General features: G+C 41.0%; 1 protein-coding gene across 1 annotated transcript; it reads right to left on the bottom strand.

The window, feature by feature from the left end:
* Window positions 1–152: 152 nt before the first annotated feature.
* LOC119319410 (GPI mannosyltransferase 3-like) lies at window positions 153–4165 on the bottom strand. Its single transcript, XM_037593895.1, has 9 exons — window positions 3895–4165; window positions 3571–3688; window positions 3017–3121; window positions 2599–2921; window positions 2009–2290; window positions 1738–1918; window positions 1394–1545; window positions 1122–1284; window positions 153–461 (listed from the first exon to the last, which is right to left on the bottom strand). The coding sequence occupies exons 1-9, from the start codon at window positions 4116–4118 to the stop codon at window positions 375–377; spliced, it is 1635 nt and encodes a 544-aa protein (XP_037449792.1). The 5' UTR covers window positions 4119–4165; the 3' UTR covers window positions 153–374.
* Between the last annotated feature and the right edge of the window lie 14978 nt (window positions 4166–19143).

The following is a 19143-nucleotide window of genomic DNA, read 5'->3' as shown; positions in this document are numbered from 1 at the left end:
ATTTTTCGGATATATTTTGTTAATTGGGTAATTATCACTTTGTGGTAATAAAAAATAAGTGATGAACAAGCCACGCACCTCACTCTTGTTATCAGTCATTGCTTCAAGGAAATACTGCCATTTCTAGCTTTTCATCTTAGAAGTGCATCATGGATATGGAGACTTTCTTATGCATGTTCCATGTTGTTATACAAAATCTGACCCATACAAAAAGGATCGGCACAACATGTCGGAGGGGTAAAAAACCATAAGAAATTGCCAAGTTCTAGTATCCAATAGTGTTACAGATAATTTCAGAAATAACAAACTAAAACACTGTGAAACACAATCAGAGGTTGTTAGATGGGGTAACAAGCTTTTCTCGGCAAAAGCAATCATAGCACATCCCTCCGCGTATATACAACAACAGACGACTGAAGGTCTCTGTCAATCTTGAAGTGGGAATGGAAAAACCTCCTAACCTGTCAACCATGACACATGTTAATGAGTCCTTATCAACGAGATAAGAAAGGGAAAAAATGGCATTTAGTATAAAACTGAAACTGATCGTGCAATGTAGTACGGCTCATCCATTTCACTGAAAGAGATGTAACAATAATTGTGATAAACAATTAACTATGAGAATTACAACAAATGATATCCTAATGGTACTTACTGTTAAGAATTTTGGAAACTAAGACTGTTCTCTTTGGCGAAGACAATGCTCACAACGTAGAAGCAATTGGAAACTCAGGTTACATACTTTTATGCTTATTATCACCATTTCATAAGAAATACTTTCTAGGAAGCTAGAAAATAATGTTCTTAGGAATAGGACTATAGGTGTGTGCTATTCAAATCCACCTGAACCTCACAAGAAAAGGACAAACATTCAAGTATGACCTCTCTTTGACAATAGTTTTCTTTTTTTAACTGTGCCAGCTAGATTGTAGCCCTTGTAGAAGAAAAGGGTAGTCAATATCATATTTGTTGAAGCAAGTATATGGTACGGTTCTTTGCCTGCCTTCCTTTCAAGTTGTGCTTGCTATGAGTGTAATTTGACTGCTAATGCGTAAACAAAAATGAGCATTTGCTTCTCAAAAAGAAAAGGACATTGTTACTAAGGTGAAATGGCATACTACCTCTTGAAAGGAATCGCGCAGAAGCAACTGAATAACATGTCTTTCTTCAGATTCAAATAACACAATGTGACTGAAGGAAGATAGATTTCCAAAAACCTCACCCACAAAATCAAGTGGGTTCATGAGGAAACGGTCTGATTCATCCAGGGTCCCTTTATTATCACTGAGAACATGAAAAATTAAGTCAGGGGTCATTGACTATGTCCTTTGGCACAACATAGTAACATCAAATATCAAATCTACTTGACTAGAAAGAGTAAAAAGACAACCACCTGGGAGTACAGTCCAAAAAGCGCATAGGTAGGCTGCTATGTAAGGTAGAGTAATAAGGCGTCGAATGGCAAGGCATGAGAAAGAGGACACCCTTAACTCTTCCATTATGGGCTTCTTTTGATAGATAAAACATGACATCTTCAGTTCCTCTCTGCCACAACAAAAATTGCAGATAGCTATATAAGAACATATCAACAGGTGAAAAAAGATCTTGGAAAGGAAAACTAATCAGAGGTAACAGCAAAACAAAGTATTTCATAGAACAAGTTTTCCGTACAAAGTAATACGATAAACATCAAAAACAAGGCAATGTTAAAACATACACACAAAGAGAAGGGCTTACTTGATGGAACAGGGACATATATAAGGCCATTGGAACATTGGTTATGATGAGAAGAATAACAGAAAGTTGCAGCCTTGAAAAGTGTCTTTTCCCATGCAGATTTTTACCCTTGAATTGCGAAATTGCAGCTAAGAAGTAACCCGAGAACATCAACGCTAAAGGTAGCACTGGAAGAACAAACCTGTGGTATCCAATCTATTATATGAGTGTGAATAAAGAAGATATTAGTTGATTCCAAGAACGGTATACACTAATGAGAAGAGGCGAATACCTGAACTCTTTGTGTCCAAGTATGCTATAAACCCCTAATACCCAGGCAATTAGACCTGAAAGCCTCCATTCTCGAGACTTTATGACCCCAAAAACTGAAAGTGGTAAGAACGTCCAAATCATAGATGGAAAACCTTGGGTGAAATACCAGTGGAAGACGTGTGTTCCATAGTAATCTCCTCCTGAAGAAAATAGGTTGAATTTCAAAAAATTAAGTGGCACTATGACCCGGGAACCATACATCCACCAATCAAGGAATGTTGTTGCTGCAAGGACAATGGCCCTGCATAAATATGAAACAACAAGAAATTCCGCATGGAAGTTTTGTCAGTTGTGACAGGAAAAAAAAGGAACCAAAAGAAGAAAGATGTGACTGTTGCCAATAAAGATAACTAATGACAATATAACATTCTAAATTTTTACCACTTCATCTTACAACTCTGACTATAAGCAATCTGTCTTGCTGCTACCCTACGAAAATTGCACCTCCCCACCCACCCAAATCCAGTGAAACAGACCAAGAAACGATACAGGAAAGGCATAATAAAAGAGTCTACCAAGTATGACATGAGTTTAATGATGACTTCTTACCCTATGGGAATGACCTCAAGAAACAAAAATCGGCATTTCGATTTTATATAAATGAAGTCCAAAAGACCAACATACAACCATGTTATGGCACTTGTTGGCCGAATGGCGCAGGCCAAGGCTGCTATGAGTAGTGCCACTTTTCTTGAATGAGCACTTTGGTAGCTGGCGGCCTTCTGCTTTGAAATAACTGAAATTCCCTTGGAAGACTCGATTGCAATAAACCAATAATAGAGTCCAGCCACAGTCAAAACTGTCTCCAAGCTGTTTGATAGAGTCCGTGTAATGCAGAAAAACATGAACCAGTTCACCAACTGTGAAAATAACTGTAAATGATTTGTTAAGGTCGCCATCCAGCAGGTAACTGCAATAGTTACTCGTGAAAGTAAAATTATATCGACACAGATGAGTTTAAGGATACTGTCCACTGGGCAACATCCTCGTTGAAAATAAGTTTGGAGAGTTTATACAAGTATAGATCTCCAAACGCTGCAAATACTGACTGTAGAAGCCGTGGAGCCATCACCTACAAAAGAAGCGATTAAATGGATAAGAACATGCTCCCTATATGTGGAAAATGGTAAACCTGCTAAGTTACGATGGAGAGGGTGGGGAAGGGGTATCTGGGCAGAGGTTTACTAGCCATATTAAATCCGCTACCCAATTGCCTATAATCAACAGAAACAGAATACACATTCTGGATGTTCTGGGCGACATTAGCAACAGAAAACAAAATGAATAAGGAATGTAATTACCCTCTTACCGAACATAGCCTATTCAAACTGAGGTCTCGTATTCCTGGACATGGCTCTCATTCTACCGCTAGAATAGCAGAACCTATGTTCACTGACAGTTCAAGCTCCCCATGACTTGTGACTAAAAATCACATTTCTCCCCTCCAAGTGATATTTGCTCAAAAATATATCTAGCACAGACACTCTATCGGTTTCATTTCAAAAATGCCGGGGTAATTACCATGAACCACGGGGTATCGAGGTGGAGAAACGCCAGAAACTTGTAAAGGGCGGCGAAGATGAGCGGGTGGAGGTAACCTCGAAGGCCCCGCTTCCACTCCCAGGTGAGGTGGCCGTACCTGCAAGAGCAGCAGCCAAAATCATCCAACGCGGCAGCAATCTAGCATCGAAACTGCAGGATGAACGAGAGCCGAGAGGACGGGGCATCCCATAGCGGAACGGGACTGTCTCGCGCTGTTGGATGGGGACAGGGTCGTCCGATCCCGATCCGGCTAGCGTGGCTAGCACCCGCGGGATGGGGGGCATGAGCCGGCGGCGAGCTTACCCGAAGGCGACGCGGTGGGCGACCTCGAGGCACTGCCAGTGCTCGTCGGGGTTGAAGTAGGTGCGCACCAGCAGCGCGTTCACCGCGCGGAACGCCAGCGCGAGCGCCAGCACCCGCCGCTCCGGCCACGGCCGGATCCGCGGCGACTGCGGAGAGGAATCTCCTCCTCCCTCTTCCGGGGGAGGCGGCGGGCCGGGGGCGTGAGGTCGCCTGCGGTGACTCATCGCGGCGGCACTCTCGGTCTCTTCTCCGGCGCGGCTGAGAGCAGAGGACGGGGGGATTGGTGAGGCTGATGCATGGGCCGGTACGGGAACGAAGGATGGTGCCGCATGGGCTGTTCGATTGGCCCGTTCTGACTCGCTGAAAGGGCTAGCGAGATGGGCAGCCCACCAGCGCGGATCCCACAGAGTCCTTTTATTGTTTTTTCTACATTTTCAGTTTTCGTTTTTTGCTATGTTTTGTACTTTTTTTATACTTTAAAGTATTCTAGATATATATTACAAAACACAATCTACTAAAAACATTTGAAAAAATGTTGAACAAAATTTTGGAAATGTTGAACAAGTATTTGAAAAATATTAATCCGCATTCAGAAAATGTTGAACAAGTATTCTTAAAAATGTTAATCAGGCATTAGGAAAAATATTGAGTATTTGAAAAATGTTAATCAAGCATTCGAAAAATGTTGAACATATACAGAAAAATTGTTGATCAAGTACTAACAATGATGAATTTTTTTATCGTGTATATAAAAGTGTTAATCAAGAATTTAAAAAACTAATGTAGCAAAAGTATTTAAAAATGTTAATCAAGCACCCGGAAATGTTAAATATGTACACAAAAAATGTTGACTATGTATTCAAAAGATGTTGAATTAGTATTTGAAAATGCTAAATGTGTATAAAAAAACTGTTGACCATGTATTTAAAAAATATTGAATTTGTATTTGAAAATGCTAAATGTGTATAGAAAAAATATTGACCATGTATTCAAAAAAATTAAACTTGTAATTTAAAAATGCAAAATGTGCATAGAAAACATGTTGACCTTCTATTCAAAAAATGTTAAACTTGTATTTCAAAAATGTTAAATGTGTATAGAAAAAATATTGAACATGTATTAAAAAATTTAAACTTGTATTTGAAAAATCTTAATTAAGCATTTGAAAAACAAAATGTTAAATATGTATAGAAAAAATGTTGACCATGTATTCAGAAAATGTGAATATGGTATTTAAAAATGTTTAGAAATGTGTATACAAGAAATGTTGACCATGTATTAAAAAATAAACTTGTATTTAAAAAATATGAAACATGTATTAGAAAAATGTATTAGATATATAACAATAATGTGTATTGGAAAAGAGTGAAATAATGGAGAAAAGGAAAAGGAAAAATATATGAAAACAAGAAAGAAAGAAAGAAAACTCAAGAAAAATGAAGGAAAAACAAATAAAACCAAAGAAGATCAAAGAAAAAACCAGTAAAAATAGAGAAAGAAACAAAGAAAAACTAGTGGAAAACAAGAGAAAAAACTAAAAAAAAAGGGAAAGTAAGTGGAAACCCGACGTATTTCCTTCAAATAGTTTCTGCCCTTCTAAACTAACGTGAACTCCATTCTATCTTAGTGCCTACCAGCGCTTGGAAGGAAGTACGAAAACTGATGTTCGAATGTCGCATGCGCTATTTTTCTCCCTACTTTATTTGTTTTAAATGCACTAAGACGTTTGCAGTCAAACACTGGAATGGCATGGGTCCGACCTGTTCACAGGCCTCGTTCTCGCGTGACATATGGAACAGTCATCCGAATATTTGGACCAGATGCGGAATGAGGTGAGACCGCAAAACTAGACGGACGATACGGAACCACTCACCCCTCGCAGTCTCGCAACCCTAGCACCTCACACTCCCTGCAGACCGGTTACCCTTCAAGCGGAAGTCTTGTTGAAGGTTCGCGAGTTGGGCTGGCCCAGGCGCGCTAATATGTCTCTTTTTTGCTTTATTTTTTTCTTTTGTTTGCGCTTCCAAATATTCAAAATAAAAAAATTACAAAATCAGGGCATTTGAAAAATGTTAAATGTATCTAGAGAAAATGTTTATCACGTATATAAAAAATATATGCAAAAAACTAAAATTTGCATGAAACAATTTGATCACGTATTTAAAAAATGTTATCAAGCATTTGAAATAATGTTGAACAAGTATTTGAAAAATGTTAATCAAACATTTGAAAAAAAATGTTAAATGTGTATAGAGAAAATTTCAATCATATATTAAAAAATGACAAATTGTTTTCATCATGTATATAAAAACTGTAAATCAATCATTTTGAAAAAAAAAAGTTAAACAAGTATTTGAAAAATATTAATCAAGCATTTGTGTTATGTTAAATGTGTATAGAAAAATTGAACATGTATTAGAATAATAAAGAAATATGTTGGTTATTTTATATAAAAAATTTAGTCAAGCGTTGAAAAAATGTTGAACAAGCATTTGAAAAAATGTTAATCAAGCATTTGAAAAATGCTAAATGTGTATAGAAAAATGTTGACTGTGTATTAAAAATAATGAAAAATTTTGATCATGCATATAAAAATGTTAATCAAGAATTTTAAAAAAAATTGAACAAGTGTTTGAAAATTTTAATCAAGCGTTTGGAAAATGTTAATTTCTGTGAGAAAATCTTGACTATGTATTAAAAAAATAATATCATTAGAAACTGATAATCAAGCATTAAAAAATGTTGAAAATGTATAGAAAAAATTATGACCTTATATTAAAAAATGTTAATCTTGTATTTGAAAAATGGTAAAACTATGTATAGAAAAAATGTTGACCATGGATTACAAAAACATATAATTTGTATTGGGAAAATGTTAGACAAGTATTAGAAAAATGTTGTTGACATATACAAAAAAATAAAGAATAATAACCAAAAGAACAAAGAAAACCCGAAAATACAACAAAATAAAAAAAGAATGTAAAAACAACGAAAGAAATGCAAAAAAAATATTAAAAAATGAAGAAACAAAATCCAAGTATTCAATATAAATATAGTAAAAAATCAATCTATCTAGAAAATAAAAATGTTAAATGTGTATAGAGAAAATATTTATCACATATCAGGAAAATGTATGCTGGAATAAAATAAACAAAGAAAACCGTAAACGAAACAAAATAAAAACGAAGAAATAAAATGCAAAAAAGAATGAAAAAAGGAAAGAACAAAATAAAACAAAGAAAATGGAAAAATGCAGAAAAGATTGACTACCAGCAGGCCTCCAAGGCCCACCTTCTCCTGTATGAAGCCATTTGCCATAGAAAAAAAACAAAAGAAGACTTTCGGGATGAAGTGCTGTTGTCTCAAGGCAGAAGCTGGGCAGGAGCACTTTTGCTCTCCGGTAGAGCGATTTCGCCAGGGATACTTCCCATCGAAAGGGGGAAATCGAAGCCATTGTCATCACCAATGTTTCTCTCATCATGGGAGGACTCATCTCCGTCAACATCTTTACCAGCACCATATCATCTCCAAACCCTAATTCATCTATTCTATTCAATCTTTGTCCCAAAATATTATATTTGGTACCCGTGGGTTGCTAGTAGTGTTGATTACATTTTGTAGTTGATACTAGTTGGTTTATTTGATGGAGGATCATATGTTCAGATTGTTAATGATATATTTTATCTCCTATGATCATGAACATGAATATGACTTGTGAGTAGTTTCGTTTGTTTTTTAGGACACGGGAGAAGTCTTGTTATAAGTAATCATGTGAAGTTGGTTTTCGCTCAATGTTATGATGATATCTTATGTTGTTCTTCGTCTAGCGGTGCCGTGTGACTCTCGACTATATGACACATTACCATGCTTGGGCCTAGAGGAAGGCATTGCGGGATTTCATAAGTAAATGATGAGTTGCGAGAGTGATAGAAGCTTAAAACCTAGTTTATGCGCTATTCTGTATGGGCTGATTTGGATCCATGCTATATAAAAGGGGTCCTCTTCCCCAGGAAGACCTACCTCTTCTCCATTGCTCGACTGTTGCCCTAAAGTTCAATTCGCCTGATCTCCCTCCCTAGACATCAAAACTTGTTGATGCTCTAGGATTTGGACGAGAAGGCCTCGATCTACACTTCCATCAAGAGAATTTTGTTTCCCCCGCTAATCTCTTGCGGATCTTGTTACTCTTGGGTGTTTGGGCACCCTAGACAGAAGTGGCCACCTCGGAACCACGTTTTATTGCCATTTAAGTTGTATGGTGATGTTGGGAGCCTCTAATTATGTTGTGGAGAGAGTCCCAACCTTGTTTGTAAAGGTTCTGTTGCCGCCTTCAAGTGCACCACTTGTGGAATCACGACATCTTTCATTGTGCGATGGCGTGAGGAGAATACAGTGGCCTAGTGGCTTCTTGGAGAGCATTGTGCCTCCACACCGCTCTAATGGATACATACCTCCCCTTAAAGGGAAGGAACTTCGGGAACACATCCTTATCTCCACCGATTCCACTTTTGGTTACTTCTAACCTTTACTCTGTGCAAGCTTATATCATGTTCTATCTTGTGCTTGGTTGTGTTGTTGTTTTTGTTGTGCTTGTCATATAGGTTGTCCACCTAGTTGTATTTAGACGACATGTTTTGCGGTTAAGCCTAATTTGTTAAAAGAAGCTAAAAATTGTTAGTCGCCTATTCGCCCCCCCCCCCTCTAGTCGACTATATCGTTCCTTCCACTGCTTTCTATTGTTATTCATGGTGGGTATACCTTGTGAGAGGGACTACGATGGAGTGTATGAAGTGCTACTGAGAGTCTAGTCCATGAGAATAGGTGGGCATGAGAGCCCCGTAGCCTCCACATTACATGCACGTTGAGGGCCTAGGGTTTTACAAAGAGGGGATGCGATCTATGTTGGGGAACGTAGTAATTTCAAAAATTTCCTACGCACACGCAAGATCATGGTGATGCATAGCAACGAGAGGGGAGAGTGTGATCTACGTACCCTTGTAGACCGACAACGGAAGCGTTAGCGCAACGCGGTTGATGTAGTCGTATGTCTTCACGGCCCGACCGATCAAGCACCGAAATTACGACACCTCCGAGTTTTAGCACACGTTCAGCTCGATGACGATCCCCGGACTCCGATCCAGCAAAGTGTCGGGGAAGAGTTTCGTCAGCACGACGGCGTGGTGACGATCTTGATGTTCTACCATCGCAGGGCTTCGCCTAAGCACCGCTACAATATTATCGAGGATTATGGTGGAAGGGGGCACCGCACACGGCTAAGAATATGATCACGTGGATCAACTTGTGTCTATGGGGTGCCCCCTGCCCCCGTATATAAAGGAGTGGAGGAGGGGAGGGCCGGCCCTCTCTATGGCGCGCCCTAGGGGAGTCCTACTCCCACCGGGAGTAGGATTCCCCCTTTCCTAGTCCAAATAGGAGTCCTTCCATGTAGTAGGAGTAGGAGTCAAGGCAAAGGAAAAGAGAAGAGAAGGAAGGAGGGGGCGCAGCCCTTCCCCCTAGTCCAATTCGGACTAGGCCTTGGGGGGCGCCCAACCTCTCCTATCTCTTTCCCCTAAAGCCCAATAAGGCCCATATACTCCCCGGCGAATTCCCGTAACTCTCCGGTACTCCGAAAAATACTTGAATCACTCGGAACCTTTCCGATGTCCGAATATAGTCGTCCAATATATCGATTTTTATGTCTCGACCATTTCGAGGCTCCTCGTCATGTCCCCGATCTCATCCGGGACTCCGAACTCCTTCGGTACATCAAAACTCATAAACTCATAATATAACTGTCATCGAAACCTTAAGCGTGCGGACCCTACGGGTTCGAGAACAATGTAGACATGACCGAGACACGTCTCTGGTCAATAACCAATAGCGGAACCTGGATGCTCATATTGGCTTCCACATATTCTACGAAGATCTTTATTGGTCAGACCGCATAACAACATACTTTGTTCCCTTTGTCATCGGTATGTTACTTGCCCGAGATTCGATCGTCGGTATCCAATACCTAGTTCAATCTCGTTACCGGCAAGTCTCTTTACTCGTTCCGTAATACATCATCCCGCAACTAACTCATTAGTTGCAATGCTTGCAAGGCTTAAGTGATGTGTATTACCGAGAGGGCCCAGAGATACCTCTCCGATGATCGGAGTGAAAAATCCTAATCTCGAAATACGTCAACCCAACATGTACCTTTGGAGACACCTGTAGAGCACCTTTATAATCACCCAGTTACGTTGTGACGTTTGGTAGCACATAAAGTGTTCCTCCGGCACACGGGAGTTACATAATCTCATAGTCATAGGAACATGTATAAGTCATGAAGAAAGCAATAGCAACATACTAAACGATCGGGTGCTAAGCTAATGGAATGGGTCATGTCAATCAGATCATTCAACTAATGATGTGATCTCGTTAATCAAATAACAACTCTTTGTCCATGGTCAGGAAACATAATCATCTTTGATTAACGAGCTAGTCAAGTAGAGGCATACTAGTGACAATCTGTTTGTCTATGTATTCACACATGTATTATGTTTCCGGTTAATACAATTCTAGCATGAATAATAAACTTTTATCATGATATAAGGAAATAAATAATAACTTTATTATTGCCTCTAGGGCATATTTCCTTCAGTCTCCCACTTGCACTAGAGTCAATAATCTAGTTCACATCGCTATGTGATTAACACCAATAGTTCAAATCTTTATGTGATTGGTTCACATCTCCATGTGACTAACGCCCAAAGGGTTTACTAGATTCAATAATCTAGTTCACATCGCTATGTGATTAACACCCAAAGAGTGATCATGTTTTGCTTGTGAGAAAAATTTAGTCAACGGGCCTGCCAAATTCAGATCCGTATGTATTTTGCAAAATTCTATGTCTACAACGCTCTGCACGGAGCTACTCTAACTAAGTGCTCCCACTTTCAATATGTATCCAGATTGAGACTTAGAATCATCTGGATCAGTGTCAAAAACTTGCATCGACGTAACCCTTTATGACGAACCTTTTTGTCACGTCCATAATCGAGAAACATATCCTTATTTCATTAAGGATAATTCTGACCGCTGTCCAGTGATCTACTCCTAGATCACTATTGTACTCCCTTGCCAAATCAGTGCAGGGTATACAATAGATTTGGTACACATCATGACATACTTTATAGAACCTATGGCCAAGGCATAGGGAATGACTTTCATTCTCTTTCTATCTTCTGCCGTGGTCGGACTTTGAGTCTTACTCAACTTCACACCTTGTAAGACAGGCAAGAACTCTTTCTTTGACTGCTCCATTTTGAACTACTTCAAAATCTTGTCAAGGTATGTACTCATTGAAAAAACTTATCAAGCGTCTTGATCTATCTCTATAGATTTTGAAGCTCAATATGTTTTAAGCAGCTTCACCGAAGTCTTTCTTTGAAAAACTCCTTTCAAACACTCATTTATGCTTTACAGAATAATTCTACATTATTTCTGATCAACAATATGTCATTCACATATACTTATCAGAAATGCAGTAGTGCTCCCACTCACTTTCTTGTAAATACAGGCTTCACCGCAAGTCTGTATAAAACTATATGCTTTGATCAACTCATCAAAGCGTATATTCCAACTCCGAGATGCTTGCACCAGTCCACAGATGGATCGCTGGAGCTTGCACATTTTGTTAGCACCTTTCGGATTGACAAAACCTTCTAGTTGCATCATATACAACTCTTCTTTAATACATCCATTAAGGAAATCAGTTTTGTTTATCCATTTGCCAGATTTCATGAAATGCGGCAATTACTAACATGATTCAGACAGACTCAAGCATAGATACGAGTGAGAAGCTCTCATCGTATTCAACACCTTGAACTTGTCGAAAACCTTTTGCGACAATTCTAGCTTTGTAGATAGTAACACTACTATCCGTGTCCGTCTTCCTCTTGAAGATCCATTTATTATCAATGGCTTGCCGATCCTCGGGCAAGTCCACCAAAGTCCACACTTTGTTCTCATACATGGATCCTATCTCAGATTTCATGGCCTTAAGCCATTTATCGGAATCTGGGCTCATCATCGCTTCCTCATAGTTTGTAGGTTCGTCATGGTCAAGTAACATAACCTCCAGAATAGGATTACCGTACCACTCTGGTGCGGATCTCACTCTGGTTTACCTACGAGTTTTGGTAGTAACTTGATCTGAAGTTACATGATCATCATCATTAGCTTCCTCACTAATTGGTGTAGTAGTCACAGGAACAGATTTCTGTGATGAACTACTTTCCAATAAGGGAGCAGATACAGTTACTTCATTAAGTTCTACTTTCCTCTCACTCACTTCTTTCGAGAGAAACTCCTTCTCTGGAAAGGATCCATTCTCAGCAACAAATATCTTGCCTTCGGATCTGTGATAGAAGGTGTACCCAACATTTTCTTTTAGGTATCCTATGAAGACGCACTTCTCCGATTTGGGTTTGAGCTTATCAGGATGAAACTTTTTCATATAAGCATCGCAACCGACAATTTTGGTTTCTTGCCAAACCACAGTTCATACGGTGTCGTCTCAACGGATTTAGATGGTGCCCCTTTTTTTAACGTGAATGCAGCTGTCTCTAATGCATAACCCCAAAACTTTAGTGGTAAATCGGTAAGAAACATCATAGATTGCACTATATTCAATAAAGTACGGTTATGACGTTTGGACACACCATTATGCTGTGGTGTTCCAGGTGGCATGAATTTGTGAAACTATTCCACATTGTTTTAATTGAAGACCAAACTCGTAACTTAAATATTCATCTTCTGCGATCATATCGTATAAACTTTTATTTTTATTACGATGATTCTCCACTTCACTCTGAAATTCGTTGAACTTTTCAAATGTTTTAAACTTGTGTTTCATCAAGTAGATATACTCATATCTGCTCAAATCATCTGTGAAGGTCAGAAAATAACGATACCCGCCACGAGCCTCAACACTCATCGGATCACATACATCAGTGTGTATTATTTCCAATAAGTCAGTTGCTCGCTCCATTGTTCCATAGAACGGAGTCTTAGTCATCTTGCCCATAAGGCATGGTTCACAAGCATCAAGTGATTCATAATCAAGTGATTCCAAAATCCCATCAGCATGGAGTTTCTTCATGCGCTTTACACCAATATGACCTAAATGGCAGTGCCACAAATAAGTTGCACTATCATTATTAACTTTGCATCTTTTGTCTTTAATATTATGAATATGTGTATCACTACAATCGAGATCCAATGAACCATTTTCATTGGGTGTGTAACCATATAAGGTTTTATTCATGTAAAAAGAACAACAATTATTCTCTAACTTAAATGAATAACCGTATTGCAATAAATATGATCAAATCATATTCATGCTCAACGCAAACACCAAATAACACTTATTTAGGTTCAACACTAATCCCGAAAGTATAGGGAGTGTGCGATGATGATCATATCAATCTTGGAACTACTTCCAACACACATCGTCACTTCACCCTTAACTAGTTTCTGTTCATTCTGCAACTCCCGTTTCGAGTTACTACTCTTAGCAACTGAACCAGTATCAAATACCGAGGGGTTGCTATGAACACTAGTAAAATACACATTAATAATCTGTATATTAAATATACCTTTGTTCACTTTGCCATCCTTCTTATCCGCCAAATACTTGGGGCAGTTCCGCTTCCAGTGACCAGTCCCTTTGCAGTAGAAGCACTTAGTCTCAGGCTTAGGACCAGACTTGGGCTTCTTCACTTGAGCAGCAACTTGCTTGCCGTTCTTCTTGAAGTTCCCCTTCTTCCCTTTGCCCTTTTATTGAAACTAGTGGTCTTGTCTACCATCAACACTTGATGCTCTTTCTTGATTTCTACCTTCATCGATTTCATCATCATGAAAAGCTCGGGAGTCGTTTTTGTCATCCCTTGCATACTATAGTTCATCACGAAGTTCTACTAACTTGGTGATGGTGACTAGAGAATTCTGTCAATACTATCTTATCTGGAAGATTAACTCCCACTTGATTCAAGCGATTGTAGTACCCACACAATCTGAGCACATGCTCACTAGTTGAGCGATTCTCCTCCATCTTTTGGCTATAGAACTTGTTGGAGACTTCATATCTCTCAACTTGGGTATTTGCTTGAAATATTAACTTCAACTCCTGGAACATCTCATATGGTCCATGACGTTCAAAACGTCTTTTGAAGTCCCGATACTAAGCCGTTAAGCATGCTGCACTAAACTATTAAGTAGTCATCATATTGAGCTAGCCAAACGTTCATAACGTCTGCATCTGCTCCTGCAATAGGTCTGTCACCTAGCGGTGCATCAAGGACATAATTCTTCTGTGCAGCAATGAGGATAAACCTCAGATCAGGATTCAATCCGCATCATTGCTACTAACATCTTTCAACATAATTTTCTCTAGGAACATATCAAAATAAACACAGGGAAGCAACAACGCGAGCTATTGATCTACAACATAATTTGCAAAATACTACCAGGACTAAGTTCATGATAAATTTAAGTTCAATTTAATCATATTACTTAAGAACTCCCACTTAGATAGACATCCCTCTAATCCTCTAAGTGATCACGTGATCCAAATCAACTAAACCATGTCCGATCATCACGTGAGATGGAGTAGTTTCATTGGTGAACATCACTATGTTGATCATATCTACTATATGATTCACGCTCGACCTTTCCGTCTCCGTGTTCCGAGGTCATATCTGTATATGCTTGGCTCGTCAAGTATAACCTGAGTATTCCGCGTGTGCAACTGTTTTGCACCCATTGTATTTGAACGTAGAGCCTATCACACCCGATCATCACGTGGTGTCTCAGCACGAAGAACTTTCGCAACGGTGCATACTCAGGGAGAACACTTCCTGATAATTTAGTGAGAGATCATCTTATAATGCTACCGTCAATCAAAGCAAGATAAGATGCATAAAAGATAAACATCACATGCAATCAATATAAGTGATATGATATGGCCATCATCATCTTGTGCCTGTGATCTCCATCTCCGAAGCACCGTCATGATCACCATCGTCACCGGCGCGACACCTTGATCTCCATCGTAGCATCGTTGTCGTCTCGCCAATTTATGCTTCCACGACTATCGCTACCGCTTAATGATAAAGTAAAGCATTACAGCGCGATTGCATTGCATACAATAAAGCGACAACCATATGGCTCCTGCCAGTTGCCGATAACTCGGTTACAAAACATGATCATCTCATACAATAAAATTCAGCATCATGTCTTGACCATATCACATCACAACATGCCCTGCAAAAATAAGTTAGACGTCCTCTACTTTGTTGTTGCAAGTTTTACGTGGCTGCTACGGGCTTAAGCAAGAACCAATCTTACCTACGCATCAAAACCACAACGATAGTTTGTCAAGTTGGTGTTGTTTTAACCTTCGCAAGGACCGGGCGTAGGCACACTCGGTTCAACTAAAGTTGGAGAAACTGTCACCCACTAGCCACCTTTGTGCAAAGCACGTCGGGAGAACCGGTCTCGCGTAAGCGTACGTGTAATGTCGGTCTGGGCCGCTTTGTCCAACAATACCGCCGAACCAAAGTATGACATGCTGGTAAGCAGTATGACTTATATCGCCCACAACTCACTTGTGTTCTACTCGTGCATATAACATCAACACATAAAACCTAGGCTCGGATGCCACTGTTGGGGAACGTAGTAATTTGAAAAATTTCCTACGCACACGCAAGATCATGGTGATGCATAGCAACGAGAGGGGAGAGTGTGATCTACGTACCCTTGTAGACCGACAGCGGAAGCATTAGCACAACGCGGTTGATGTAGTCGTATGTCTTCACGGCCTGACCGATCAAGCACCGAAACTACAGCACCTCCGAGTTTTAGCACACGTTCAGCTCGATGACGATCCCCGGACTCCGATCCAGCAAAGTGTTGGGGAAGAATTTCATCAGCACGACGGCGTGGTGACGATCTTGATGTTCTACCATCGCAGGGCTTCGCCTAAGCACCGCTACAATATTATCGAGGATTATGGTGGAAGGGGGCACCGCACACGGCTAAGAATATGATCACGTGGATCATCTTGTGTCTATGGGGTGCCCCCTGCCCCCGTATATAAAGGAGTGGAGGAGGGGAGGGCCGGCCCTCTCTATGGCGCACCCTGTTGGAAATATGCCCTAGAGGCAATAATAAAAGTGTTATTATTATATTTCCTTGTTCATGATAATTGTCTTTTATTCATGCTATAACTGTATTATCCAGAAATCGTAATACACGTGTGAATACATAGACCACAATATGTCCCTAGTGAGCCTCTAGTTGACTAGCTCGTTGTGATCAACAGATAGTCATGGTTTTCCTGGCTATGGACATTGGATGTCGTTGATAACGGGATCACATCATTAGGAGAATGATGTGATGGACAAGACCCAATCCTAAGACTAGCACAAAAGATCGTGTAGTTCATTCGCTAGAGCTTTGCCAATGTCAAGTATCTCTTCCTTTGACCATGAGATCATGTAACTCCTGGATACCGTAGGAGTGCTTTGGGTGTATCAAACGTCACAACATAACTGGGTGACTATAAAGGTGCACTACATGTATCTCCGAAAGTATCTATTGTTTTATGCGGATCGAGACTGGGATTTGTCACTCCGTGTAAACGGAGAGGTATCTCTGGGCCCACTCGGTAGGACATCATCATATGCGCAATGTGACCAAGGAGTTGATCACGGGATGATGTGTTACGGAACGAGTAAAGTGACTTGCCGGTAACGAGATTGAACAAGGTATCGGTATACCGACGATCGAATCTCGGGCAAGTAACATACCGATAGACAAAGGGAATTGAATACGGGATTGATTAAGTCCTTGACATCGTGGTTCATCCGATGAGATCATCGTGGAACATGTGGGAGCCATCATGGGTATCCAGATCCCGCTGTTGGTTATTGACCGGAGAACGTCTCGGTCATGTCCGCATGTCTCCCGAACCCGTAGGGTCTACACACTTAAGGTTCGATGACGCTAGGGTTATAAAGGAAGCTTGTATGTGGTTACCGAATGTTGTTCAGAGTCCCGGATGAGATCCCGGACGTCACGAGGAGTTCCGGAATGGTCCGGAGGTAAAGATTTATATATGGGAAGTCCTGTTTCGGCCATCGGGACAAGTTTCGGGGTCATCGGTATTGTACCGGGACCACCGGAAGGGTCCCGGGGGCCCACCGGGTGGGGCCACCTGCCCCGGGGGGCCACATGGGCTGTAGGGGGTGCGCCTTGGCCTACATGGGCCAAGGGCACCAGCCCCTAGAGGCCCATGCGCCAAGATAAAGGAAAAAGGGGAGAGTCCTAAAGGGGGAAGGCACCTCCGAGGTGCCTTGGGGAGGATGGACTCCTCCCCATCCTTAGCCGCACCCCTTCCTTGGAGGAGGGGGCAAGGCTGCGCCTCCCCCCTCTCCCTTGGCCCTATATATAGTGGGGAAAGGAGGAGCAATCATACCTAAGGCCTTTGGTTGCCTCCCTCTCCCTCCCGTGACACATCTCCTCTCCCGTAGGTGCTCGGCGAAGCCCTGCAGGATTGCCACGCTCCTCCACCACCACCACGCCGTTGTGCTGCTGTTGGATGGAGTCTTCCTCAACCTCTCCCTCTCTCCTTGCTGGATCAAGGCGTGGGAGACGTCACCGGGCTGTACGTGTGTTGAACGCGGAGGTGCCGTCCGTTCGGCACTAGGATCATCGGTGATCTGAATCACGACGAGTACGACTCCATCAACCCCGTTCACTTGAACGCTTCCGCTTAGCGATCTACAAGGGTATGTAGATGCACTCTCTTTCTACTCGTTGCTGGTCTCTCCATAGATAGATCTTGGTGACACGTAGGAAAATTTTGAATTTCTGCTACGTTCCCCAACAGTGGCATCATGAGCTAGGTTTATTGCGTAGATTGTTTGCACGAGTAGAACACAAAGTAGTTGTGGGTGTTGATGTTGTTCAATATGCTTACCGTTACTAGTCCAATCTTGTTTCGACGGTATTGTGGGATGAAGCGGCCCGGACCGACCTTACACGTACTCTTACGTGAGACAGGTTCCACCGATTGACATGCACTTGGTGCATAAGGTGGCTAGCGGGTGCCGGTCTCTCCCACTTTAGTCGGAACGGATTCGATGAAAAGGGTCCTTATGAAGGGTAAATAGCAATTGGCATATCACGTTGTGGTCTTGCGTAGGTAAGAAACATTCTTGCTAGAAACCCATAGCAGTCACGTAAAACATGCAACAACAATTAGAGGACGTCTAACTTGTTTTTGCAGGGTATGCTATGTGATGTGATATGGCCAAGAAGAATGTGATGAATGATATGTGATGTATGAGATTGATCATGTTCTTGTAATAGGATTCACGACTTGCATGTCGATGAGTATGACAACCGGCAGGAGCCATAGGAGTTGTCTTTATTTTTTGTATGACCTGCGTGTCATTGAAGAACGCCATGTAACTTACTTTACTTTATTGCTAAACGCGTTAGCCATAGAAGTAGAAGTAGTCGTTGGCGTGACAACTTCATGAAGACACGATGATGGAGATCATGATGATGGAGATCATGGTGTCATGCCGGTGACGATGATGATCATGGAGCCCCGAAGATGAAGATCAAAAGGAGCAAAATGATATTGGCCATATCATGTCACTATTTGATTGCATGTGATGTTTATCATGTTTATGCATCTTGTTTACTTAGGACGACGGTAGTAAATAAGATGATCCCTTACAAAATTTCAAGAAGTGTTCTCCCCTAACTGTGCACCGTTGCTACAGTTCGTCGCTTCTAAGCACCACGTGATGATCGGGTGTGATGGATTCTTACGTTCACATACAACGGGTGTAAGACAGTTTTACACAGCGAAAACACTTAGGGTTAACTTGACGAGCCTAGCATGTGCAGACATGGCCTCGGAACACGGAGACCGAAAGGTCGAGCATGAGTCGTATGGTAGATACGATCAACATGAAGATGTTCACCGATGATAACTAGTTCGTCTCACGTGATGATCGGACACGGACTAGTTGACTCGGATCATGTAATCACTTAGATGACTAGAGGGATGTCTATCTGAGTGGGAGTTCATAAGATGAACTTAATTATCCTGAACATAGTCAAACGACCTTTTGCAAATTATGTCGTAGCTCGCGCTTTAGTTCTACTGTTTTAGATATGTTCCTA

The sequence above is a fragment of the Triticum dicoccoides genome, chromosome 6A (genome assembly GCF_002162155.2).
Source record: "Triticum dicoccoides isolate Atlit2015 ecotype Zavitan chromosome 6A, WEW_v2.0, whole genome shotgun sequence".
Lineage (NCBI taxonomy): Eukaryota > Viridiplantae > Streptophyta > Magnoliopsida > Poales > Poaceae > Triticum > Triticum dicoccoides.
Note: the sequence above shows the minus strand (reverse complement) of the source record. Positions and strands in the feature narration are given on the sequence as shown.

What these genes read in the sequence shown, in the direction of transcription:
- LOC119319410 (XM_037593895.1), bottom strand. Translation starts at nt 4,118, where the DNA reads ATGAGTCACCGCAGGCGACCTCACGCCCCCGGCCCGCCGCCTCCCCCG. An exon ending in ATATGTCCCTGTTCCATCAA is followed by an intron (nt 1,546 to 1,737) that starts GTAAGCCCTTCT and finishes TTGTTGTGGCAG; the next exon opens with AGAGGAACTGAAGATGTCAT. An exon ending in TTTTTGGACTGTACTCCCAG is followed by an intron (nt 1,285 to 1,393) that starts GTGGTTGTCTTT and finishes TCATGTTCTCAG; the next exon opens with TGATAATAAAGGGACCCTGG.